Source organism: Nicotiana tabacum, chromosome 6, assembly GCF_000715075.1.
Source record: "Nicotiana tabacum cultivar K326 chromosome 6, ASM71507v2, whole genome shotgun sequence".
Lineage (NCBI taxonomy): Eukaryota > Viridiplantae > Streptophyta > Magnoliopsida > Solanales > Solanaceae > Nicotiana > Nicotiana tabacum.
In genome coordinates, this window is record NC_134085.1 from 152,915,970 (window position 1) to 152,941,738 (window position 25,769).

The 25,769-nt window shown below is 37.5% G+C and overlaps 2 protein-coding genes across 3 annotated transcripts; both read right to left on the minus strand.

Moving 5' to 3' along the window:
• Positions 1-707: 707 nt before the first annotated feature.
• Positions 708-10,968, minus strand: LOC107811952 (putative arabinosyltransferase ARAD1). The gene is made up of 9 exons (XM_075255652.1): positions 9,849-10,968; positions 9,586-9,759; positions 8,130-8,287; positions 7,895-8,036; positions 3,149-3,264; positions 2,902-3,040; positions 2,352-2,462; positions 2,091-2,159; positions 708-1,060 (listed from the first exon to the last, which is right to left on the minus strand). The coding sequence occupies exons 1-9, from the start codon at positions 10,326-10,328 to the stop codon at positions 932-934; spliced, it is 1,518 nt and encodes a 505-aa protein (XP_075111753.1). The 5' UTR covers positions 10,329-10,968; the 3' UTR covers positions 708-931.
• A 2,717-nt stretch (positions 10,969-13,685) lies between these two features.
• On the minus strand, positions 13,686-20,976 carry LOC107811951 (TOM1-like protein 1). 2 transcript variants are annotated; one of them, XM_016636941.2, is made up of 4 exons: positions 20,751-20,976; positions 19,575-20,200; positions 19,048-19,293; positions 13,686-14,237 (listed from the first exon to the last, which is right to left on the minus strand). In XM_016636941.2, the coding sequence occupies exons 2-4, from the start codon at positions 20,094-20,096 to the stop codon at positions 13,818-13,820; spliced, it is 1,188 nt and encodes a 395-aa protein (XP_016492427.1). In that variant the 5' UTR covers positions 20,097-20,200; positions 20,751-20,976; the 3' UTR covers positions 13,686-13,817. The 2 variants fall into 2 exon arrangements, with proteins under 2 accessions (XP_016492427.1, XP_016492429.1); XM_016636943.2 differs by lacking the exon at positions 20,751-20,976 and adding an exon at positions 20,678-20,739.
• Between the last annotated feature and the right edge of the window lie 4,793 nt (positions 20,977-25,769).

Sequence of the window (25,769 nt, forward strand, 5' to 3'; positions counted from 1 at the left end):
TGGGGTGGGGGTTGGGGGGGGGGGGAGAAGAAATCAAGTAATATGATGGGATCTAGAAACATAAGAAGGTCGGTGACTTGTTGCGAGGAAACTACACAAATGCCAGTGACACAGCTCATGCAACATGCGAAGGCAACCATCCAAAAACATGAGCACGATCATCATTATTCCATTAATAAAACAATTATCTTCATATGTGCTTCCCACGTCCCAAACCTTAGCCTTGTCCACCATCATTGCACCCATCTTCTTTGCTACTACCATCCCACACTACACACTTGCGGGGATTTAAAAAAAGAAAAGCAAAAGCATGTGCACTCCATCTGCCGTCACATGTGGATACTGTTTAAATCAATACTCATGTTCATAATTTTTTCCTTTTTCTCATCCTGTATTTACATATGACTAAGCAGTTCGATATCTTAGGGTTCTACTAACTGTATCCATTACCTGATATTCCCGAATAGGAGGTAAAGATCTGTAGGATAACAATAACAAACATAACCAAGATTACACAGAGGATATAAAACTACATGCTTGGATTGTGAAAGCCACGAAATTATGTCCCAAGTATCTAATAAAGGAAGTGGGACCAAGATTACACAGATGTCCCCACTCCCAAAAAAGAGTTGCAGCATCAAAAAATTCAAACAACCTCAACGTCTTAAGCCCGGTCAATTCCATAAGTAGCAACTCACGCCATCACAAAGTCGAGAATTCTTCAGAAATCCACTGAAGGTGTGTATACAAATTGCATTTTATCGTTCTAACATCAAGCTACCATAATTTTCTTTGGGCAACATTTGACACAAATAATAAATCAGAATTTGCTCACTTCTGCTTACTGAATCACATATTGCTAAGTCCCTTAGAACTACATCAAATTTTTGAAGTGAAAAAAAAAACGAGTAAAAAAAACTGTGATCTACAATCAAGACAATGGACCTGGGCTTGTAACATTGGGATGGCGGCACTCACAAGTACACACGCTTCTGGATCCTTTCACCACCCGCTGTGACCTTCTAGTGTGAAGCTTGATGTTGACCAGCTTACCTGCGATCTATGAATCACCAGAATACAAAGGAAAGCAAATTTTAGGACTCTATTACCTCATACTACAACTTACAGATGGCATAGTCAAAATAGACAAATCCCTCCCCCCCCCCCCCCCAAACCAAAAAAAAAAAAGCAAACCAAAAGATAATAATAGAAATACTAAAGAATAGCTCGTACTGCAAAAAGAAAAAAAGGATTAGTGAAGAAATTTTTCATTATACACCATTGCATGGATAAGTATTTAGCAATGAGCATCACGAGTGAATCAAAATGCATAAGAAGAAATAAAATGAGTACTAAGAATGACCAACACTATAAATCTTAACACTTGTAAATGACTGCAAGGAGTGAGAAGAATGTCAAAGAAATGATGGGACGTTCAGCCTAGAGAATCAATTTGATTATATCATACAGAGTGTTACACCAATTTCACCTGAATGAGCTGTTCTTTATGCAATGAGTTCAAAGAAGTGGAGTCTTGATCCATAGAGAGATAAACAAGAATTTGGGGGGGGGGGGGGATGGGGAGGTTGGTTAGTTTTCATTTGTCCGACATGATTTAAGGCTAGAACTGCGGATGTACTGGTCATATATGGTTCTACTAGATTGCCACTTGCAATACAAAGCAAGTATTTAGCTTCATGATGTTAATCTCCACTCTCTAAATCCAGGAATTTAGCCACCCTTTGTCATCATCGTTATAAAGAGCAATAGCCCTAGAGGTACAGGGATTTTGTTGACAAAATCTCCTTGGGTAGATGACTCAGCCCATCCAAAGGGAAAGAAGCAAAAGAGTTGGTAAGACAACATTCTCTTGTCCTTCCAGATATTCCCCCTTTGCCAAAGTCATAAAGAGAAATTAAGAATGTCATCAGTTATGACATGATTGAAGGAATGATAGGAGTGGAAACCAATACTTCGAAACAATTTAGTTAATTAAACCCAACAAATCCAGCTATCGCAAAGGAAGAAAATCAGCACTTCACATAGTGAAGAGAAAATGACAACCAATTAAAGAGAAAAAAATGTCGAACCATTCTCCAAACCAAGTCCTCAGGACCTAAGGGTTGAGCTGGATGAGAATAAAGAAAATGCCTTGCATACTGCATCCACAACGAAAACATTCAAAAATTAGATCAACCGAGGAATTAGTATAACTCCTGAAACAAGAATTTGACCAAAACATCACTAATAGGAAAAGAATACAAAGTTATGCAAATATCTCCCTAACCATTCTATGAAATGCAGACAGTGCTACTTGAAGAGGATAATCTCAACCTCAAAGATCTACGAACCTTAGCTAAGTTCATTTGCATCCGTTTAATTTGAGCTGCACTAACACCTTTGAGAAATGATAAAAGCCATCCTGGCTGCAAAGCATTACTAGAAGAGACAAACAGAGCAATCTGCCAAAGAAAAAAAGAGTAAGAGCCTTATACATAGTAATAGTGTGCAATTTCACTTTCTCATCCCTTCCCTCCACGTTCAATATCCTTTTAAAGAGAAGAAAGGAACTTGAATTCCAGTTTCGCTGCAATTGTCGTGTGGCACTTAAGGAATAGGTAGTTATGATAAGTGATGGGAGGGCAAGTACCGACCACACACCAATTTTCTGCTGAAGCTTGATGTTCCCTTGAAAACTGTTATAAATTAAATGATGTAACTTCCTCTTAGACAACCAAAAACTACCTATTATGGGCTTCCTATTAATCATCTTAACTTTGCATTAGGGGTTTCACAAAAGCCTAGGCCAAAGAGATCTGTTCCGGAATGAGAGCATTAACATAGCCACCTTTTTAACACTTCTCCTAGAGATCAGAATAAGAATTGCAAAGTCACTAGTACCTTTCGATAATCAAGAATCCCCTCAAAAGGAAGCTCTAGTTCATCACTGACTATGACAGGAATGCAACCACTGACAATTGCATCAAACAACCTGGCTGATGATGGGGTGTCACCAGCTGGACTTAAGCAAAATACACTCCTGTTTATGCGAGGAAATAAATATAGAAGCACTCAAGTTATAGTTTGAACTGATAAACAACCTTAAATTTCAGAATTTAAAGATCAAAATCAGAGAGCCAAATCTTACTTGCGCATGCCACTCTGTGCTGCTGCTTTTCCTCCTTCTCCTGCAGTCCCCTCCTCAATGAGTACTCCATCTACACCACGGAGCTCTTCCACAAGTTTGGATCGTATCTTTCCACCCTGAAAAGGAAGATATCAGATAGACACAACCATACCATAATTGTTAGAGGTGGCAAAATGGATTTAAAAAAACAATTATCATCCGTATTATCCACTAAAAATGGGTTGCATAATAGACTTTTTAAAAATGGGTAAGATATGGATAAGATTCATATTATCCACTTAAAAAATGAATACTTAATGGATGACCAATGGATTTAACTTTTACATTTGCAGGGACTCAAATTAGGGGTTCCTCAAATATGGGAGACTAGAAATTCTCCCAAAAGTGATCACATCAAGAAGCCATGAATAATATGGTATCCATATTATCCACCGGTTAACCCATTTTCTATCCGTATTAAATATGGGTGGGGTCGGATATTTTATCCGCTTTTGCATTATCCATTGTCGGCTTATATCTGCCCCTGTCTATAACTTTAGTTTATAGCTGATACGTAGTTTGCCTCTGCTTAGTCAGAACCCTTATTAACACCTTGTGTACCTGTAGGTTTCTGTTTAGCTTATTCTTTTGTAGTCTATTTTGTTTATAGCTTTGTGTTGGTCTAGTGGCCGCGCCGAGCTATGATAAAGTGAGGGCATGTCCTCGGGGGAAGCGAGGGATAGAGGGGAAGGGTTGCGCGGGGGGGGGGGGGGGGGCACCTTCTAGGTTAAGAGTTGGGTCCTGGAACTTTAACGGGAAAGTCAATAGAGTTAGCAAAGATTCTCCATAAGAGGAAAATTAACATAGCTTGTGTCCAGGAGACTAGATGGATGGGGAACAGGGCTCGAGAGGCTGATGGGTTTAAGTTGTGGTATTCAGGGAGGGTGAGAGGGAAGAACGGGGTAGGCATTTTAGTTGATAAGGACCTAAGGGAGCTACCGATTGAGGTTAAGAAGGTGAATGACCGGTTGATGGCCATTAAGATAGTCGTGGGTAGGTATACTCTGAACGTAGTTAGTGCATACACGCCTCACGTAGGTTTGCTTTATGGCCACCAGAAAAACCCTTTGAGACCCCTAACACCTCTCTCGCCGCCTCTCTAATACAATTTGCTGTCATTGACCACATACAGCTCGCGTCCCCGCTACTCCTCCCGGCCCCCAGAGCCAGCAAATTCTCCCCCAACTCCTGGGCCTTGTCCTTGGTCAATGCACGCCACCTGACCCTAGGAATACCAGACATAGCCCTCCTCTTCCTCGTCCGCCTGATCTCTAAGTTCATTATCAAAAGCATATGCTGGGTCATAAGGTTCTCACTCGGAATGACCTTTCAATCCGTGCATAGACCTCTATCACATTTCCGGAGAAGCAGATAGTCAATCTGGGTCTTGGCCACCGTACTCCGAAAAGTTATCAGGTGCTCCGCCTTCTTCGGGAAACACGAGTTAGCAATCACTAGCTCAAAAGCTTTAGCGTACTCCAACAGCGAAGTACCTCCTCCGTTTCTATCTCCAAAACCGAAGCCACCATGCACACCGGCATATCCCCTAGGCGACCTCCCTATGTGGCCGTTAAAATCACCCCCTATAATAAGCTTCTCGGTGGACGGTATACCCTGCACCAACCCATCCAAATCCTCCCAGAATTGTCTTTTAACCTCCTCGTCCAATCTGGTGGTGGAATGAAGAGGTGCATGGAAAAGTGAAAGCAAAGAAAGCAGCATATTTGAAGCTAGTAGAGAGTATAGACGAGGGGCAGAAGAGTGCCAACAGGGAGGGGTACAAAAAGGCTAGGAGAGAGGCGAAGTTGGCGGTTACAGCAGCTAAGGTCGCGGCGTTTAGTCGTTTATACGAAGAAATTGGGGTTAAAGGCGGGGACAAGAAATTGTACAGGCTAGCTAAGGTGAGGGAGCGGAAGGCCTGAGATCTGGACCAAGTGAGATGCATAAAAGACGAGGAGGGAAGAGTTTTATTGGACGGGGCACAGATCAGGCGGAGATGGCAGGCATACTTCCATAAACTCTTGAACGAGGAGGGAGATAGGGGCATCACATTGGGGGAGTTGGAGTACTCGGAGCGGCAACGAGATTTTGGGTACTGTAGGCGCATACGAGTGGGGGAGGTGGAAGAGGTTATGCGCAGGATGAGTAGGGGCAGATCGACTGGGCCGGACGAGATCCCGATGAAATTCTGAAAGAGTGTGGGCAAGGAGGGCTTGGAATGGCGTGCTAGGTTGTTTAACGTCATTACAAAGAAGATGCCCGAAGAGTGGAAGCGGAATACGATGATCCCGTTGTACAAGAACAAGGGGGATGTCCAAAACTGCAATAACTATAGGGGTATCAAGTTGTCAAGCCATACGATAAAAGTGTGGGAGAGGGTGATTGAAGGGAGATTGAGGAGGTGTGTGTCCATTTCTGAGAACCAGTTCGGTTTCATGACGGGATGGTCGACTACTGAGGCCACACACATTGTGAGGAGATTGGTAGAGCGGGATAGGGCAGTGAAGAAGGATTAGCATATGGTGTTCATTGACATGGAGAAAGCCTATGACAAAGTACCGAGAGAATTTCTATGGAGATGTTTGGAGGCTGGAGGTGTGCCTGTAGCATATATTAGAGTGATTCAGGACATGTATGATGGGGCTAAGACACGGGTGAGGACAGCAAGAGGAGACTGACAACTTTTCGGTTGAGATGGGGTTGAATCAGGGATCAGCACTCAGCCCGTTTTTGTTTTCCCTAGCGATGGATTCTTTGACGCGTCACATCCAAGGGGAGGTGCCTTGGTGCTTGTTATTTGCGGATGACATAGTCCTGATTGATGAGAGGCGAGGTGGCGTTAACGAAAGGCTGGAGGTCTGGAGACATACTCTAGAGTCTAAGGGTTTCAAGTTGAGCAGGACCAAGACAGAATACTTGGAGTGCAAGTTCAGTGGTGTTACCCAGGAGGCGGACGGGGATGTGAGACTCGATACGCAAGTCATTCCCAAGAGAGAGAGTTTCAAATATCTGGGATCTATAATTCAGATGAATGGGGAGATAGATGAGGATGTTACTCACCGTATCGGAGCAGGATGGACAAAGTGGAGGCTCGCTCTCGGTGTCTTGTGTGATAAGAATGTGCCGTTGAAACTTAAGGGTAAGTTCTACAAGGTAGTGGTCAGACCGACTATGTTGTATAGGGCAGAGTGTTGGTCAGTCAAAAAGTCACATGTCCAGCATATGAAAGTAGCGGAAATGAGGATATTGAGATGGATATATGGGCATACTAAATTGGATAGAATTAGGAATGAAGTTATTCGGGACAAGGTGGGAGTGGCCTCTGTGGAGGCAAAGATGCGTGAGGCAAGGTTGAGATGATTTGGGCATGTTAAGAGGAGAAGCACAGATGCCCCAGTCAGGAGATGTGAGAGGTTGGCCTTGGGAGGTGAGATGAGGGGTAAAGGTAGACCTAAGAAGTCTTGGGGTGAAGTGATCAGGCAGGACATGGCGCAACTTGAGCTGACCGAAGACTGACCTGATGATCCTAGATAGAAGGGTGTGGAGGTGGAAGATTAGGGTGGAAGGTTAGTAGGTAGTCGGGCGTTTCCCTTTGTCTTCCCTAGTTCGATAGTATTAGTGCTAGTATGATACCCTTTTTTCCTTAGTTTGCTATAGCCACGTGTCCTGTTCTGTTACTACTTACCTTCGGTAATTCCGTAGTTTGCTAGCAGGACTTCGTCATATTCTCGTGTGTTGCCTAGGACTTATCTGTCTAAATATACTATCTTGATATTACTTGTTATCGGTACTATCTTGCTATTCTTTGTTGTTATCTCCGATTTAGTTTTCTAACTATTTGTCTTGTTATCACTTGCTATCAGGGCTTCCTTCACCTTCTTTAGCCGAGGGTCATTCGGAAACAGTCTCCCTACCCGTAGGGGTAAGGCTACGTACATCCTACCCTCCCAGACCCCACTTGGTGGGATTATACTGGGTAGTTGTTGTTGTTGTTGTCATATCTGACCCACCAGCCCGTTTGCCACCCCTATAATTGTAATCACTCAATGGAAGAATATTCTCATTCAAAGGAAGTCCATTGTTTCTAATTGTATCTTTGGCAACTTCCAACAAACTAAACCTAATAGACCAATACAAATTAAAAAAATCAAACCATATAGTATACCTTAAGTTATAAACAGTCCATACAACATGGATTTCTTTTTGATGAAACATTCATTTATCATCAAGGATGTCTTGTACCGTTTATATATAACTTTGGAGGTTACAAGGTAACATCAACTATAGTAAAAACTTCAGTTCTTTACTTTATGACGGGACTATTAAAAGAGTTAATGGTATTACAAGATTGACTACCCATGTTCTGCCCTAGCAAAATTGAGCAACCGGTTCCTAACAAGATTTAACAAGGAGTTCCTACTGCAAAATTCTCTTTAGATGGAAAGAAATAAATAACTTATTATTCTAGGATTTCGCAATTGCATAGAAGTTAATATCTTACTGTGTCATCACCCGAATGCTCTGCAGATGTCAGGAAAATTACTAAAGCCAGCATGGTAGCATACAACCCACTTAGTAATCACTAGGAGAGCTCCAATTCTTTTCAAAACCATCATAAGATATCGTCTTTTAACTAACTCAGTACACGAGCAATAGCAAGAAATTAACATAAAGTGGCAAATGAACTAAATGAGATATTAATCTTACAGCATTTCTTTTAAGTCTCCCCCGGAAAAATAGCAGTGTAGTTCTCTTTGATGCAGATAAACATTTTGCTTCACATAGATCAACGTTGGCAACATAAGGAAGTATCAGGTCTTTCTCGAGATAAACTTGCCCAGGCTTGTACCTGAAGTTCAAAGTAGCCACCATAGTTGATGTTAGAGCTGGCAAGTGGCAATAATATTCAATTGTTGTAGAAATTAGCAGTGAAGATATTAACCAGTTCCCTGTTGAGTCCATATCTGGGAGCAACCAAATAGCTTTCTTCATAAACTTGCGGACAGACTTGAAAGACCAAGGATGATGAACTGGAAGTATGTGATCTCTTCCCTCAGATCTATTCCAAGCTGGTTGATCCATAACCCATTTCAAAGCTTCCTACATTAAGAAAAGTAATAAAAATATTGACTTGTGACAAAGAGAAGGCTACACAAAGTCTAGCATAACAAAGTCTTTAATCATGGCTCAGAATTCCAAGTTCTATTAAACAATAAATAGATACCAAAAAGTATCAAATTTAAGATATCTATTCAGGTGTTTAACCATAAGGATGTGCAAACTAGAAAACTGGCCAGTTAATCTTTTGAATTTGACTCATCATATTGACTTATGACAAAGAGAAGGCTACACAAAGTCTAGCATAACAAAGTCTTTAAACCTGGCTCAGAATTCCAAGATCTATTAAATAGATACCAAAAAGTATCAAAATTTAAGACATCTGTCAGGTGTTTAACCATAAGGATGTGCAAACTAGAAAACTGGCCAGTTAATCTTTTGAATTTGACTCATGATAGGCTATATCAAAAAAGTAAAGGCTCTAAGCTCTGCTTCTTCGACTAATTGTTCGCATCGGATCTCAGGTTCTCTATTGTACTCCCTAAAAGGGGTTCTTTTCACCTTATTTGTGTAGGTAGAAGTTCCAAGTATGGTAAATTGAAAAGGGGAAAGGGACAAACTTTTAAGAATGCAAATAAATACTAGTTTCCCCACTCAGAATTAACCAATAGTGGAATAATTTTACAAGTGCTTTCCAACAGGAGGGTTTTCTTTCCTTTTTCCCCCAATTCCGCAAAGGCGCAAACAGAGCAGCATGTCTGCTACTAAAATTTGTACCTTGTTGAGATGATAATGCTAATGTGCTTCATACAAGATAAAGAGTCCTAAGGTAATACAGAAGAAGGCAGCATCCGTGCAAGCAGCTTCAAAGGTATGTTAGAACCTCGGGGATAATAATGAATGTCGCCGTTTGTTACCAAAGAAATTGCTTCTTTACTCATTTCACAATATTATTGGATGCAAGTCCATTAGCAAACACGCTGTAAATGCCAAAACTAGGTTAAAGAGCTGAGAACCCCAATGCAGTAGAAGAATTAGTGTGCCTAAGAAACAAGAGGGAAGAAGAAATATAGCTATGATTGCTATTAGAAAAGTGGGCCATAATGTTCCCAAAACACTTTCAAGATTGTGCTTCAGCCAAAACAAAAAAGTTTCAAACCACATGTAGTTTGAAGTAATAGTAATGGAGAGAATGATATCACAAGAAGCAAATTTCAGTGAGAAAATAATTAATTAAAAAACAAGTTGCTAAGCAAGAGAATGTCTTAGGGTTCGAACAGAGCTAGTAAAGAAACAATAAGAAATGAGGAAAAAATGATGTAGACGAAATGCACTCACACCCTATAAAGAGCCTTGCATTGCTGCTTCTCCATCAAGAAGAAGCTAATGGTAGTGAAAAACGGAATGTAGAACAGATCAGCTTCCTCCTGCTTATGCACTCTAATTACATTCCTCAATAGCCTCTCTGATTCTGGTGCTATTAAGTCCGCCCATAACCAGTAATCAATTGAATGCTACACAAAAAAAAAAATCTCTCCATAATGAGCTAAACAAATGTAATTAGACGAATAAATGATACTTAAAAAGAACACTGCAAAATTACCTGTTCAATCAAGCGGTGAACAGGACTACCATTAGAGGTGAGATTCGAAGTCTCTCTATACGTGTTATGAAACAACCAGAGCAAATCATAAGTGAATTTCGATGGCATTTGGTATACATAAACTTTGAGAGGCGAAAAAGCAGGGTAAAACGGCTCATCATAAAGCCTTTGATTCTCATTTTTCCAAACGGAATCGTCCAGGTTCTTAGCATCCTCAACTGACGTTGTTCCTGAAACTGTATCGTCACCGGCCGTCGGGGATCGCGGAGATTTGGTTAGGAATTTCTCGAGTGAAGCTACAAAGGAGTAATCGATCTCGGAGTTAGGGTTTCGGGAGGAATAGTGGGACGGGGAAGAAGTGGAGAAGCTGGAGAAGATGTAGAAGAGAAGGGTGAGAGCGAGAAATGAGAGGAGGAAAAGTAGTGCCGGAGATCTGGGTTTGAAGGTTCCAGAAGCAGCACTGTAATGTCTTCCGGCCATTTAGATAATTGAATCGCTGCTCAACACCACAATGACAATCGTTCAATCGCTGATTCACACACCTTAGCTCGGAGTATATGTTAGAAAAATAGGAAATAGCAGACTGATTACAGAAAAATCTGCTCGTGTAAATTGCCAAACCCCTCTCGCTCCTCTTTTTCTGAGCTTTTGACCTTTTTATTTCACCTCAACTTTCACTGCATCCTTACGATATCCCACTTAACTGAAACATAACTTTAAGTTTTTCAAACTTAACCGATAACATCCTTCCGTTAACTTTTCCATCACTTTCTAACCGAGCTTTCTTTTTCTCATGTGCATTGCTTCTTCTTCATTTCCCCCTACCTCCAGATAATTTCCAGCAAGCTCTTTAAAAATAGAAATAATTGACTAGTTAGTCGTCCGACATCTAACCAGCAACACACCTTCTCCAAAAATTTCTCCCTTTTATGTTCAAAACCTCACAGATTCAACCCATATCACTAGATTCTTCGTATGCAAGGCTAGTCCATGTGATAGAGAGTAAGTTTTTTTTTTTTTTTTTGCCTTTTTGGGAGGAGGGGGAGCGGAGGGGGGAGGGAAGAAGAATCACCAGGAGTGAATGAAGAAGAACAACAAGAACCTGCAGGAAAGATAATATGAGATTTGATCTCTAGTTCCAATACTCTAGGAGGTCCTTTGGTACAAGGTATAAGAAGGTATAGTGCTGATATAAAAATTAAATATCACCTTTGTTTACCTCGAAAATACGAGTAATAATTAAATTTGATTAGTGGTTTTAAAGACATGTGATTTGGTCCAATACCAATTAATAATCAAGAAATATGAAGTAGAAATGAACGACAGAATTGAATCAAACCAATGTTACTTAGCAGCAGTGACCTCGAGGTGGCTCAGGGCAGTAAGAACAATTAAATAATAAAAATAAAGTAAGAATAATGGAGTTAAAGGACAATGTTGGTAGAAAGTATATTCTTTTCACAGCGATGATAAGATGATCTTATAAATGATTGGGGTCCCCTTTATATAATAGAGGAGCCCTAAATAAGGAATATTCTTGGTACAACTGTCTAACCGCTTAGTACGGAGTCATACAATCATATTTTGTGATTTGCGCCATGACTTTGGGGACGTGGCAGAAATCTAACTTGTTCTGGTACAAATCCATAAAGTACTATTTCGAGGTCGAGAACACCTGACATCGGGTATGCATCATGCTTCGCCTTCGAACTCGGGTCTGGTCCCTCAAGCTCGAACTTGGTCTTACCCGGACTCGGACTTTGGACGACCTCTCAATTATCTAGATCGAAGGCATTCGATCTCAACCGTATACAACCTTAATACTTCGTTTGGTTAGCAAATCAGGCATAAGTTATTCCAGGATTAAAATTAACACCGGGATAACTTATACCTTATAGAAGGTGGGGTAATTAACACCGGTATAACTTATACATTCTTCTTACAAATTATGCAATTGTCATATTTAATACAACATACCAAACAATGGATAAAAGACATTCCCAGCATAACTTATACCAATATAACTTATCACGACATAAGCCGTATTCAAACCAAACGACCCCTAAGTTAATATCTTTTCTGTTGTTTTATTAATGGGTTAGTTTCTTCAAAAAGAATATAAATCTCTTAGTGGAGTAAATTAGTTTTGGGTGACTATAAAATGTAAAGCATTTCACGAACAATTAATTTGGCAGCCTGCTGATGAAAATAAGAGTCGTTCTCTATAACCAGCCCAACTCTTTACAAATAATATCTGTGACGCATTTGTGATGCAAGAGTGCTTCAGATACAGAATTTCAAAAAAGTTTTCTACGGTGGAAAACATGAAGTGCACATGAGAAAAAGAAAGCTCCGTTATAAAGTGATGGAAAAGATAACGGAAGGTTCTTGGTTAAATTAGGAAAACCTAAGGGATGTTTTTAGTTAAGTGGGTTATTATAAGGATGTAGTGAAAGGTGAGGTGAAACAACAGGGATGAAAAAGGTCAAAAACTCTCTTTTTCTTTTGTAATTTCGGTTTACTTGATTAGTGGTCTCTCGTCACTTTTTTTTTTTCTTCTTAAACATTGAAAAAGACTAATCGATTTCAGTAAGCTACATATGTTTCATAATTGTCTTGTTTGGCTTTCTAACGTATATTTACCATTTTCAATAATAGTCTTACAATGTTATATATATGTTTAGTGGCGGAGGCACATATTTATTAAGGTGATTCAAAATATTAAAAAATAAACACATAAATAAGCTAAGTAAATTTAACATATGGAATAGTATATATATGGGGAAAAATTACCTAATTACACAGTATAAGAGTGTCAATTGACACCCCATGAACAAAGGTGGTTGTGCCACTGTACATCTCCTCCACTTTGATAAGCTTAATAGCAAATAGGTAGTCTATTTTTTACTTTTAATTCTTTATATCTTATTTCTTATTTGTTAATTTTAGCCTTTTTTGGATGTTATATAATTCTTCTCGATAAAATTTTATCCGCACCGATTGCTATCACCATCTAATAGATACATAACATGCGTTTGTAAATAAATTGATCTCACTTAATCATGATTAATTAATACATATTTTCACCTATTCAACTAAATACAAAAAAAAAAAAAAAAAAAAAAAAAACTTGCTCTACCTCCTCCTCTTTCAATTCACTACGACATCAACACTAGTATTTGTGACAGGTAAGTTGAAGAAAGTTCATTTCTTAATTGAATGTACAAATTGAAAATAAAGTGTACTAGTTTTCTTGAGATGGCAGGAACAAAAAAAAAAAAAAAAAAAAACGGATGGTGGGACAGGATAACGGATCGTCATATGAAGATTGAATTGTGTGAAAAGACTATTTAACCGCATGTTGTACAAACCTGAGTGACTTGAGATATTGAATCTAACACTACTTAGCAAATTTGTATTGGACCAACTAGGGATTGACATCGATTGATTAATTGAACATTACTAAGGATATGTTTATGTTAATTTTATGTCCTTAATAGGTGTTGATACTATCTAATATGTTGCCCCAAATCACGGAAGAGTGTCCCTATATTTGAAGTCTTATGGCAAAGATATATTTAAACATTTTCTCATAGTACAAGGATATATTTGGACATTTTCCACATTCTCCAATATATATCTTAATTCTCAAAGGGAAGTTCTAGAACAACTGAAATGGAGTCACTACTGACATGTCTCAAAGCACTGACACGAGATCAAGAACAAATATCATCCAATATCCATGAAAAACAAGCAGGGTATATCTTTTTCAAGCAGTTAAATCCCAAAGTTCAGACATTAAAACTATAAGTAATTCAGGTATATGTGGAGACCAAATCAACAAAGTTCTACATCCATTTATGAAGGTTCAATCATAAGCACAAGAGTTGGTAGAAATTGAACAAGCCTGATATTAACATCACCAAAGCCTGTGGATTCCAGTATTAAGTCAAGTGCACGGGAAGGAATTCAAAATGAGATGAGATCATCTTTTGGCGATTGCTGCTTCTTTGTGTCATGTCTTGATTCAGATGTGCCATCCACTTTTTTACCAAAAATCATCTCATCAAGATCATCCATCATATCATCATTTCCTCCGTGGACTGCAGACCGGGAGCCTGATGGTTTTCTGATCAGAGCATCTTCTTTTCCAGCACGGGGGGACTCATCGGGCTCCACAGCAACTGGAATCATGGCAGGTTCTGGCTCTGATGAAACAACCATAGGTTTCTTCAATTCGTCATACTTCGAAAGGGCCTTTTGAACTTCATCATTTATATTCAGGGCTTCAAAAAGGAGGGCCTCATTATCTCCAGCAGTCTCGATGATTCTCTGAACAGTATTGAGGGACTGGCGACACTGTTGTACTAGCGTAGCTGACAAGTCATCCTGCAAAAAAAAAAATTTGAGAGGTAGGCAACAAATTAGAGGAATATGACCCCGGTATTCAAGGAGCTAAATCCACAACTGCGAATTTCTCTAAGGAGATTGCTCTATCATGCAGCAACAGCGTGACAAGGGGTGGCACAAAAATCATTTTCCATCTATTAGTGGGGAGAAAAATAGTGGCCTTTTCTGAGTAGCCCCTTCAACGAAACATATACCAGAATATATTTCAAAATCTGGCCAATAGTTATCCAAAATAATCGAAATCCATAAAAACCTTGACAAACTCTGGTTCAAATAATAAGAGAAATAGTAAAAGTACACCCAATTCCTAAAGGAGGGGTGAGAAACGTGAAAGCAGAATTGGACACTGAAAAGATATGCATGCTGATGACCAAACGGAATAATGTTGAGGGGTTTAAAAAAAAGAACTTCCATTAATGAGTTACTTAACAAAAATCTAGCCTACTACATCTTCACGATCACAGTGCAGCTCAAGCTGATGGCCACTACTTTGAGAATAGAGACATGACTAGTGTCTTCGCTGTTTTGCAGGGTAGCTCCTATGGTTAATCTATAAATCTAAATATTTGCTCATATCACTAATTTAAGATTCACCTGTTCAAAATGTCCACACAAGTCTATAGCACTTTAAGAAACTTGCTTTTTAATTAAAAACAAAGGCTATAGCACTTCAAGAAAAGCTCATCAACGACAGTCAACTCAAACATAAATTTCGGCACAAAGTGATGGAAGGCTAGCTATGAACTTCAGACTGTCAAACAGCACTAGCATTCATCCAATTCATGCAATTGATGAACATCTATAATAAGAAAAAGACTTTGGGCTCACTAATTGTTTTGCACCTAAGGTCGTATGCGGCCTATTTTACTCTTCTCAATAAGGTCCTTTTTTTCTACTTATAAAAAGAAAAGGCCCTTTTTCTTATTCTGATCCTTAAACACCAAAATAACGTATGAGCCCCATGTAATCGCATAACAAATAAACAGTAACATTGTCAACTCTTCCCCTCATAAAAGTGTAAAATAAAACAGACCAATGTGGAGGGAATAAGAAAGGAACATAATACCTTAATGATAAAAGAAATATATACTGGTGGTGGGAGGTAGCAGGTACCCCGTGGATTAGTTGAGGTGCGTGCAAGTTGACCCTCACGGTTGTCAAAACAAAAGAATCATATACTAATTACTAACTATTAGCTACATCTTGCCATATTTCAATTGCAAACCAGCAAAATTATAATATCTACCCGCTAAAAATGCGCACCCAGTTACCAGCAAAGTGCTATGACGCACCTAGAGACATGTCCTTTGTAGAAAGCCATGTGAAGGAAGAAACTAAGAAACCAACGTGCTATGACGCACCTAGAGACATGTCCTTTGTAGAAAGCCATGTGAAGGAAGAAACTAAGAAACCAACGAAAAGAAATGATAACCACACTTGCAAACAATCTTATAACATGCGTAGTGGCGACAAACTATGCACCACGATACTAAAGTTTTCCTTTACCTAGGACTTGCACCGCCTTTTTAAGCCACTACTTACAATAGTGGTGGCAAAATGAGTAAAAGAAAACAATTATCCACCCATATTATCCATTAGAATATGGGTTGGATAATGAACTATTTAAAAACGGGTCAAATATAGATAAGCACCATATTATCCACTTAGAAAATGGATAACAAATGGATAATTAATGGGTTTAACTTTTACATTTGTAAAGCCTCAAATTGGGAGTTCCTCAAGTTTGAGAGACTACAAATTCTCCCAGAAATGATCATATACAAGAAGCCATGGATAATATGGCTATCCATATTATCCGATGGTTAACCCGTTTTTATCCGTATTAAGTATGGATAGGGTCGGATAATTTATCCGTTTTTGTATTGCTCGTTTTCGACCGGTCCCATATCCGACCCAACCGGCCCGTTTGCCACCCCTACCTTACAATAATATCCAGTGGAATACTACCTGAAGGTTTAGAGTAACATTCGATCTCATTATAAAACAACATACAAGTACATATACGGTCACAAAAAAAGCACAGTTAAAGTACTTGATGATTCTTTTCCTTGTTTCGAGATAAATAAGAAAGTATTTAATGCTACACCATGTAGATGCCATTTTATGAAATTACATTGTGCAAGTACACACTAAGCCTCCCAATATCTAGCAAACCGTTATAACAGGTTAAAATTCCTGCTTGCAGGAGTGCTTGATAAATCTTTCTATCTATGCATTAGTCCGATGGGTTCTAATATTCAGTTATTTTAATCCAGAAGATTAAGCTCAAACACTATTAACCAGGAAAGAACATATATTCCAATCCTAAATTGAATCTCTGCCCTGACATGAAAGCTTGAATTTTTTTAAATTGATCTCCTCTACACCTGAATGTCACTCGCTAATAAGAAGTGGCCCTCATCAAAACGCACAAGCAACAATAATTCCATCACAGCATTCCAACACTAAATGCACCAAGTATAGCAAGAGAAAGCTTTAAATGAAAAGAACAACTCGGTCTCCGGTTGGAGGGCACAATGTGTTCAACTGCATTCTAAAAACCAACTAAAAAATGCACGAGTAACCTAAACAGCTATTAAACTCTGCTAGTCATAAGAGCACCAACATTCAGAACTTAATTGGTAAAAACAGCAACTATTGCATTGGAAAACTGAACATAAATCTTCAACTGCAATGTCAAGAAACCAGCTAACATGGCTGCAGTAAGTTGACAATTTTAACATACTGTAAATCCTTTCCGCTCATTAAATGGATAACACTTCTTTAAGGGGATTTTTTTTATAACTGACTCTTATTAAGTTTTTGGAACAAAAAGATGAGAGCAAGAAAAATTGATGTCTCGTTCTTCATTATTGTCCAGTAGTTCAATTTTTCCTTCCAAACATAACTCAGAATCTTTATACATCGCCATCATCCATTCATATTCTTCTTCGCTTTCTCTTCTGTATTAATTCACGTTGATCTCAATCAAATTAATTGTACGTCAATCACAGATGAGCTCGGATCTGCTATATAAATCCTCTGTATCCATTATAAAGATTAATTTTACACTAGCAATCCATAAATCATTGCTCAGACAATTGGTCAAGAGGTGAATTCGTTGCATAAAACAACATCACTATGTAAGTATTTGTACTGGGCAACAATTTTACCACTAATTTTGCAAATCCAACCAGCTCATTTGGACTTGAATACAGCTATACTTGATACTTCTTAATAGAAAACAGGCTACACAGACCTAGAGGGCATGATATACAAATGCATAAAGCACAAAGCTAGAAAGATATTATTACATAACAAAAAGATGAAATTAAAAAACCCCAGTTTTAGATGTTTAAGCTTTGCTTGAGTAACACATGAACTAAGCACATTAAAATGAATCTTTAAGTTGAATTTGAGCTTGACTGACATAAATTTTGCAAAATTTGAGCTCATTGGCTAGGAACACCAAAATCCCCTAAGGATGATCGAGTTTGAGCTTCAAACTATATGTTTATTCTAACTATTTTAGGATCACATTTCAAAATATTAAAAAATTTGCCACTATTAACACCAAAAATATATTTTGATTTTGTGGAAGAACATGAGCATCCAAGGTCTTGCTATAGTGGTAAGAGCGCATTCGAGTAGTGTGTGGGTTAGGCGCATATCACAGTTCGAATCATACTGCAGACAAAGCTTGGTATTTAATTGGAGAAATAGAGGGGCGGGCCCACTATCCACAGAATATCAAAATCGTGCATCACATAGCGGAAGCTTAGTGCACTAGGCTGCTCTTCAGGATTTCTCAGTTCTCAGGAAAAAAGAATATGAGCATCGAACAAACATCTTAAATCAAACTTCATTGGAAACCCTTAGACAACTCATGAGGGAAAATCTGATTTTGGGTTCGCATGTGAACTTTAATATGGAGTTACCCGTGTAAGAATGACTTGCCAAAGGTTTGGCTTTGATATATATGAAAAGAAAAAACCTGAGCATCCACACATTAAAGTAATGGGTGAAATAACACAAAACCCAGTGTTATGAAAGGCGAAAAGCGCAAAAAAGCTCTAAGGTCCGTTGGGGCTTTAAGTGCAAAGCGCAAATAATGTGTGGGCTTTAATGAAGAAAGGCGCATATGGAAAAAAAATACAAATATGTATGTGCAGTCCAAGACTAATAGTTTTTTTTTTTGATAAGTAGTCCAAGACTAATAGTTATAAGTTTGAATAACAAATATATGGACAAAGAAATTGAAAAAGAATTACGATAGTGAAATATCAATTGTTTAGTGTCGCTTCTTTAGAATTACGCTCATTGGCAAGGAAAAGTATGTCTTAAAGCCTTGATGACGACACTGAAGCGCCCACAAAGCGAGGCGAAGCGCTCAACATGTTTTGAGCCTCGCTTCAGGGCTTAAGCGCGCCTTTGACAACACTGACAAACCTTTATAAACCTGTTTCAAAACTCTTAAATAACTCATATGTGCCAATTATATAACTTGACTGATTTAGTCAATAGTATGACTCTCCATCTATCTCAAAAAGCAGTCCTACTTTCGTTTGTGGTCAGCCTTAATGGTGTCTGCTTCCTAATATGACATAAAATGCATTTCTCCTCACAACACAAAATTTTCCTCTATTTTACTTCACGAAACCACAAAAGTCAACGATAGACCCCAAATGTTTCCCCAACATAATAGTCCACACTGATACCCTGAGAATGTATTAAGACGATATCTTCAGATCCTGAGATTGACATGTTGATAGGAATAAAACAGAAGTACCTGCAGAGCATCCTGCTGAGGTGAAGAGGACAAAACAGTTGTCAGAAGCTCTACACTATTTCTAGCCACATCAAATGCCTCCTTTGTCTGTTCAGCTGAAAAGTTCTCCCGTGGAATTTCATGTTGGATTTGCTGTGCCAGAGTAACATCTGGTTCTGCAGCTGACACTGTTCTTGGAGGAGTGAAGATCGGAGCTAGGCTTTCATGGTCACGACCAGGAAAACGTACCCCTCTGGATCTCAAACTCTAAGACAATAACAAAAAGACAGAGATATCACACAGGAATGTGAAGAAATGAATATCAGAAAGTATGTATCTACTCTTCCATTGCTGAAAGAATCATTCATGTATTTGCTACAATGCCCTTGTCTAAAATGTAGTACTTTGACGGTTGGTGATGTATATTAGAGAAAAGTCCAGGCTAGTAATCTATTTTGCCAAGTCAACAAAAACAAAGAGACAACTGAACATTTGACTTCTTAAGATTTTTATGAAATGAAGGTGAGACTGAACATCTGTAATGATACCTTGTAAGTCTCTTCATACACAGGTAAATAGCGAAGCTCGCTCGATGATTCTCCCCAAGCTTCAATTAACACCAGGGCCTTGTTCCGATTGTTAACAACAGTTTGAGGGTCATCAATCAACTTCACCATCTCATCCAGAACCCTCTCAGCAGCAATTTCGGAGAACGCCTTCTCGCAATTCTTTGCAATAGTTTCAAGTAACACCAACCCTAAGTACTGAATCCTGGGGCTCTTCAGCATTATCCTTTTCTTCACGCCCCTAATCAGTTCAACACTATTGATTCTATCGTGATTAATCATGTCACAAAGCTCAAGATTCATAGCCCAATCAGGTTCATCCAGAGTTTCAGCTGTGGCTTCCTCGACAAGCTTATCAGCCTGATTTGGGCCTTGGAAAAGTTCCTTCATCTTGAAACTCATCGAGCTCATTCCAGCAGTGATCTTTTGCCCAACCTCCGATCCCCCAATCTTCAGGCGCTCCCCAAAGGCGCTGACTTTATCCAACAAATTGTTGTCACTCATTTTCGATTAGATCTTACGCAACTCACTCCTTCGACACTTCCTAGCTTAAATTCTTCAAATCCTTGCCTCTACACTGTCTCCGGCTAAACAGGCTCAGACTTATACTGAAAACGAAAACAAAAGAAGAAGCACAAATGAATGACCTCAACAACGATACATAAGTTTTCTTCTTATCGATTAACCTTGCAGGAACCATGTAATTATATTTAAATCCATAGATTACTGGGATACCATAAATACCTAATATAGTCTATTGCTAGGGTTTTACTAATATAAAAAAAAATCGAGAAATTAAAAAGTATCCACGAGACTCGAACAAACAAAATAGACAACCGGTAATGGACTATAGTCATTGGAAATTTGTTATCGTGAGAGAAAACTACATGAAAAGCATCCCACAAATTAATAGTAAAAAAAAAAAAGCAATTCGAAGTGCAGCAGAGTTGCTAGGAAATAATTTGTACAAGTTTCGGCGAGCTGAATTAAGATTCAGGTAAGCAGATCAATTTTTCCGATATATAACTCTGAAATTGAAGTATATTAGGAACAAAATTCAGCAACAAGATCGCATGAAATTCTACCTTTTAAAAAAACACAAGAAAAAAAAAAGAATACGGCGATCACGAAAGAGAGTGCAAGGACTGAGTGACTTACCTTGAAACTTAAAACCTTAGGATCGAAGACTGTTCGATTGCGTGTTTATGAGAAGATGACGCGTAACGCGACTGGCTTCTCTCTCTAGATGAAGGAATCTTCCGATGTTCCTCGATAATGGAGACCAAAGTCTTCTACTTTACCTTTTATACCTACTCCTTTGCTAACTGTATTTCCGTATTCTATTTCGTATGTATACCAACTACGCTTTAAATGCGATTTCTTCGGTTTCTTCTCTCCCTTTCGTGAATTTTATGCATTTATTTGCATTGATTTCGTAAAACTATTTTTAAAAACTATTGATTTCGTAACCAACTACTAAAAAATCCGTAATAATATGACCATTATATCCCTTCCAAAACATATAAAAGATGCATCAAGCATACCCAGATTCAAATTCCATATCTCCTCCATCAATCCGTCTCTCCTGAGATCGCCTCACGCAAAGCAGATTTGAACCAGATTCAAATTCCAAATTCAAAATTACAAAATACATTGTAAGTATTCAAATTCATCTTCAGAGTTCAAAATAGTTTTTGAATTATATGTTTTCTGATTGATTGATTGAAGTTGTTTGACGAACTTCACTGATATGCTAAATTTGCATTCTGAATCTGTTTGACGTTGAATTCTAACATTCTAATCCGACAAATATGCTGAAATTTTTGGTTTATTTGCTAAACAAGCTGAAGTTATTTAGTTCATATCTAAAAAATTCACCAAAACGAGCTGCAAATAACACAACAAAGAAAAAATTATATTAAAACATTATATGAGTGTTATCTAAAAAAATTCACCAAAACGAGCTGGCAAATAACACAACGAAAAAAAATTATATTAAAACATTATATGAGTGTTATCATTGTTTATTTGCTAAACAAGTTAAAGTTATTTAGTTCATATTTAAAAAATTCAACAAAACAAGCTGAAGTTTTCATATTGCACAAAATTTCATTTTGCACCAAAACTTAAGCATTAGTTGCTGAAGTTTTTTACGTAATCTTTAAAAACTTCAGCAATATGAGCTGAAGTTTTCCTCCTACACTGGGTAAAAAAAATAAAACATAAATTAAAATTACATATTGCACAAAAAACTCCAGCATAGGTGCTAAAGTTTTTCAGTTAATATTTAAAAACTTCAGCAGGAAGAGTTGAAGTTTTTCTATTACACTGGGTAAAAAAAACATAAATTAAAATTTCATATTGCATAAAAAACTTCAGCATAGTTGCTGAAGTTTTTTAGTTAATATTTAAAAACTTCAGCAGGAGGAGCTGAAGTTTTCCTATTACACTGGGTATAAAAACTTCAGCAAATGGAGCTGAAGTTTTCCTCCTGCACTATGTATTTTATTATCATTTTTTGGAAAAACTTCATACCAAAAAATGCTTATGTTTTCAGGAATATGTAAAATATTTTTCATATAATTTTTTGTATGCTAAATTTTTTTAGTTCATCTGCTAAAAATGCTTAATATTTTATCGTGCAATATGTAATTTTCGGATAAGTTTTTGTTAATTGCTCTGTTATTTTCTAAGTTTAAAAAGAATTTTTAGTTCATGCTTGAAGTTTTCATCAAGCACTTTGTATTTTCGGATTAGTTTTTGTTAATTCCTGCTGAAGTTATTTAGTTCATTTCCTTTGCTATTTTTCGAATTTGAATATAATTAATATTAAAAAAGCGCACAAAAAAACTTAAAACAAAAACTGAATATTTCATTAAACATTAAAAAAGACAAATTAAATTACATAAATAACAAAAAGAAAAATTAATCGTGCATATTATCATCATCATCATCGTCGTCACTACTAGATGGACGAACATCTTCATCAGCAAGATTATCAAATCTTGCATACATCACAAGCGTATCAAGCTTGTTGTTAATTTCTTCCAGCTCCCTGTCGTACTTGCCTATGAGCTCATCCAGTTTCAGCTCAAAAACCTCTATATTGTCTTGCTTGATTTCTTCCACTATTTGCTTGATGACAGCGTCCATTTTTCTCCTTTTTGTATTTTATGTCTGCTAAAATATATGTGTTTAAGTGAATAAACTCACAAGGTATAGCGTGCTTATATAGGGGGAAAAATCTTCTGCATGGTATATGAAAAGGCAAAGATGACTTTTAAACGTTGTCTAATGAAAAGTGTGCATGAATGTGATAGAAATGTAATTATTACACTAACACATGCCCCCAACGCAATATAATTACTACTTTAATTGTGTAGGTTACTCATGTATACTGTGCAATTAATGCTGAAACATGCTCAAGTTTGTTGAATTCATTTGCTAAAACTTCAGCCCAATGTGCTGAAGCTATTTAGTTCATTTCTAAAATCTTCAGCACTTAATGAGCTAAAGTTTGTTTCCCTGCATTCATGAATCCCTGTCATACAACTTTTTCAAAAAAACTTCAGCTGATATGCTGAAGTTATTAAGCTTATTTCTAAAAACTTCAGCACTTAATAAGCTGAAGTTTTCTATGCGGGATTCATTAATTATATCATATATCTTTTTCCAAAAAGTTTCAGCAAAAGATGCTTAAGTGATTTAGTTCATTTGTAAAAATTTCAGCACAAACAACCTAAAAATTCTTCTGTTCACTTTTCTAATACTTGCCACTAAACATGAATCTGCAGGATGAGTTCGATTTGCGTTGTTATAACTTTCAATGGGAGTTGGACTCCTGATTTCAAATACTTGGGTCATGATACAAAACTTGTTCTACTTAATATGCACATATCATTCAATACTTTCCGAAGAAAATTAGTGAAGTTATAAATATTGATTCAACCAAATATGCACTAAAAGTATGGTTTGATATCAAACTAAATACAAGCAAAGAAATGCTTATAACTTCAGATGAAGAACTCAGTACTTGTATACATTTGCTTACAACTGATTCAGCCTACAAGAATTGCCATTTCGTTATCGAAAAAATACAACCTTTCGAATCTGCAGCATTCAAACAATCTCTTGCATATGCGATAGATTCAGAACCTTTTGCTGATTATCAACATGAAGTAGGACAACCACTAATGGAAGTAGACAACGAGCAACAACCTTCTAACGTTACATCTGCTTCAGACTATATAATGCTGCAACAATTACCCGCTCCTCCAATAAATTCATACCAGTTTGTCGATGACCAAGAAGAAGAAGGACAACTAATAATGCAAATTGACAACCAACACACTATTCAAGAAAGTTTTTTGTTACCTTCTTCAATTATAAGCAACAACGAAGATGAAGTAAACATGGAGCTTATACCGATAACATCAGATAGAATTGAAGAAATTGCTGAAACTTCTAGTGTTTCTCAGCAAACAAGAAAAAGAGTAAGGAGAAAGCTGAAAGAATCTCCACTATGTAAAATACTTAGGCACGATACGTTGCCTGAGAAAGTAAGAGTTGGATCAATTTTTAAGAACAAACAAAACATGACTAAATTTTTCTGCAGCTTGGAGATAAACCAGAAAGTTGAATTCACTGTTGTTAGATCATGTTCAAAGAGATACGAGCTAAAATGTATCGTCGACAAATGTGGTTGGAATGTACGTGCTATCAGAATAAAAAATTCCACACTCTTCAGGGTGATAAAATATCACAACATCCATGAATGCTCTGTTGATGCAAGAAAATCAGATCAGAAGCATGCTACATCAAATTTTATAAGTGAACAAATTATAGAACATGTTCGAGACAAAAAGATAGAGGTTACACCAGCCTTTGTAGAAAATGAAATGAAAAAGAAATTTGGAATTGATATTGGTTATCACAAGGCATGACGTGCTATTGAAAAAGTTGTTGCTTGCATAAGGGGAACACCTGAAGAGAACTACCAGATTCTTCCTTCATACCTACACATGATGGTGGACAAAAACCCAGGAACGTACACAAGCATAAAAAGAGATGAGTAGAATAGGTAAGCAAAACAATACTAACCATCATCCTGAAATTTCAAAAATGTTCCTATTTGAAAAACTTCACACCTTATGATTTGTTTTTTTGTTTTCACTGTACTAATTTTCTTACATGTTCTTTGCTCTTGCGGCATCAGTAGCTGGTTGGTCCTACTGTAGACCCGTTATTGCAGTAGATGCAACGTTTTTAAAGTCAAATATCGTGGTGTTCTATTTCTTGTTGTATCAAAGGATGCAAACAATCAAATCTTTCCTCTATGTTTTGGTGTAGCAGATTCAGAAAACAATGAGGCATACATTTGGTTCTTCGAGGAAATGAGAAAAGCAATTCAAGTCCGTCGTGAACTGGTTTTCTTGTCAGATAGAAACCAATCGATCGCAAATGTGATTAGAAAAGTTTTCCTGAAGCTCACCATGGTATCTGCTTCTATCACTTTGAGAAAAATTTAAAGCAAAGACATGCAAAAGTCACGGTAATAAATCTTTTTCAAAGTGCTGCAAGGTCATACAAACATGAAGATTTTAATCAGTTAATGTCCCAACTCAAAAGTATTGACAAGAAAACATACAATTACATAATGGAAGAGCCTCTAGAGAGATGGGCTCGATCATGGTTCCCACGGCGACGTTATGATATGCTAACAACAAACATGGTAGAATCAATGAATTCCATTTTACTAAAAGGGAGAGAAATACCTATTTTAAGAATGTCAGATTTCATCCAAGAAAAGTTGGGAGAGTGGTTTTACGAACGGAGAAAAAAGGCAAATGAAACTTTTCACAGAGTATCAATATGGGCAAAAGAAGAGGTGACTAAGAAGATGGACTTGGCTTGCAAAATGTTTGTGAGTATATTTTAACTTCAGCTTTTTATACCTATTGCAGTGATTTACTGCTTACATTTAAAAAATTTCATATTTTTTCTTTTTGAAGCAACAATACACTAATATAGTTTGTCTTAATTTTTTATTCCTTGTTAGGTGTTCAACCTTGACTCAATGTTGTTTAGAATAAATAGTGAAGGAATCAAATTCATTGTGGACTTAAAGAAGAGAACTTGTGACTACCTGGAATTCCAACTTGATGAATTGTTCTGTCC

What these genes read in the sequence shown, in the direction of transcription:
- LOC107811952 (XM_075255652.1), bottom strand. Translation starts at nt 10,328, where the DNA reads ATGGCCGGAAGACATTACAGTGCTGCTTCTGGAACCTTCAAACCCAGA. An exon ending in ATGGACTCAACAGGGAACTG is followed by an intron (nt 8,037 to 8,129) that starts GTTAATATCTTC and finishes TTTGAACTTCAG; the next exon opens with GTACAAGCCTGGGCAAGTTT. An exon ending in GCACAGAGTGGCATGCGCAA is followed by an intron (nt 3,041 to 3,148) that starts GTAAGATTTGGC and finishes TCGCATAAACAG; the next exon opens with GAGTGTATTTTGCTTAAGTC.
- LOC107811951 (XM_016636941.2), bottom strand. Translation starts at nt 20,096, where the DNA reads ATGAGTGACAACAATTTGTTGGATAAAGTCAGCGCCTTTGGGGAGCGC. An exon ending in TGTATGAAGAGACTTACAAG is followed by an intron (nt 19,294 to 19,574) that starts GTATCATTACAG and finishes TTATTGTCTTAG; the next exon opens with AGTTTGAGATCCAGAGGGGT. An exon ending in CTCAGCAGGATGCTCTGCAG is followed by an intron (nt 14,238 to 19,047) that starts GTACTTCTGTTT and finishes TTTTTTTTGCAG; the next exon opens with GATGACTTGTCAGCTACGCT.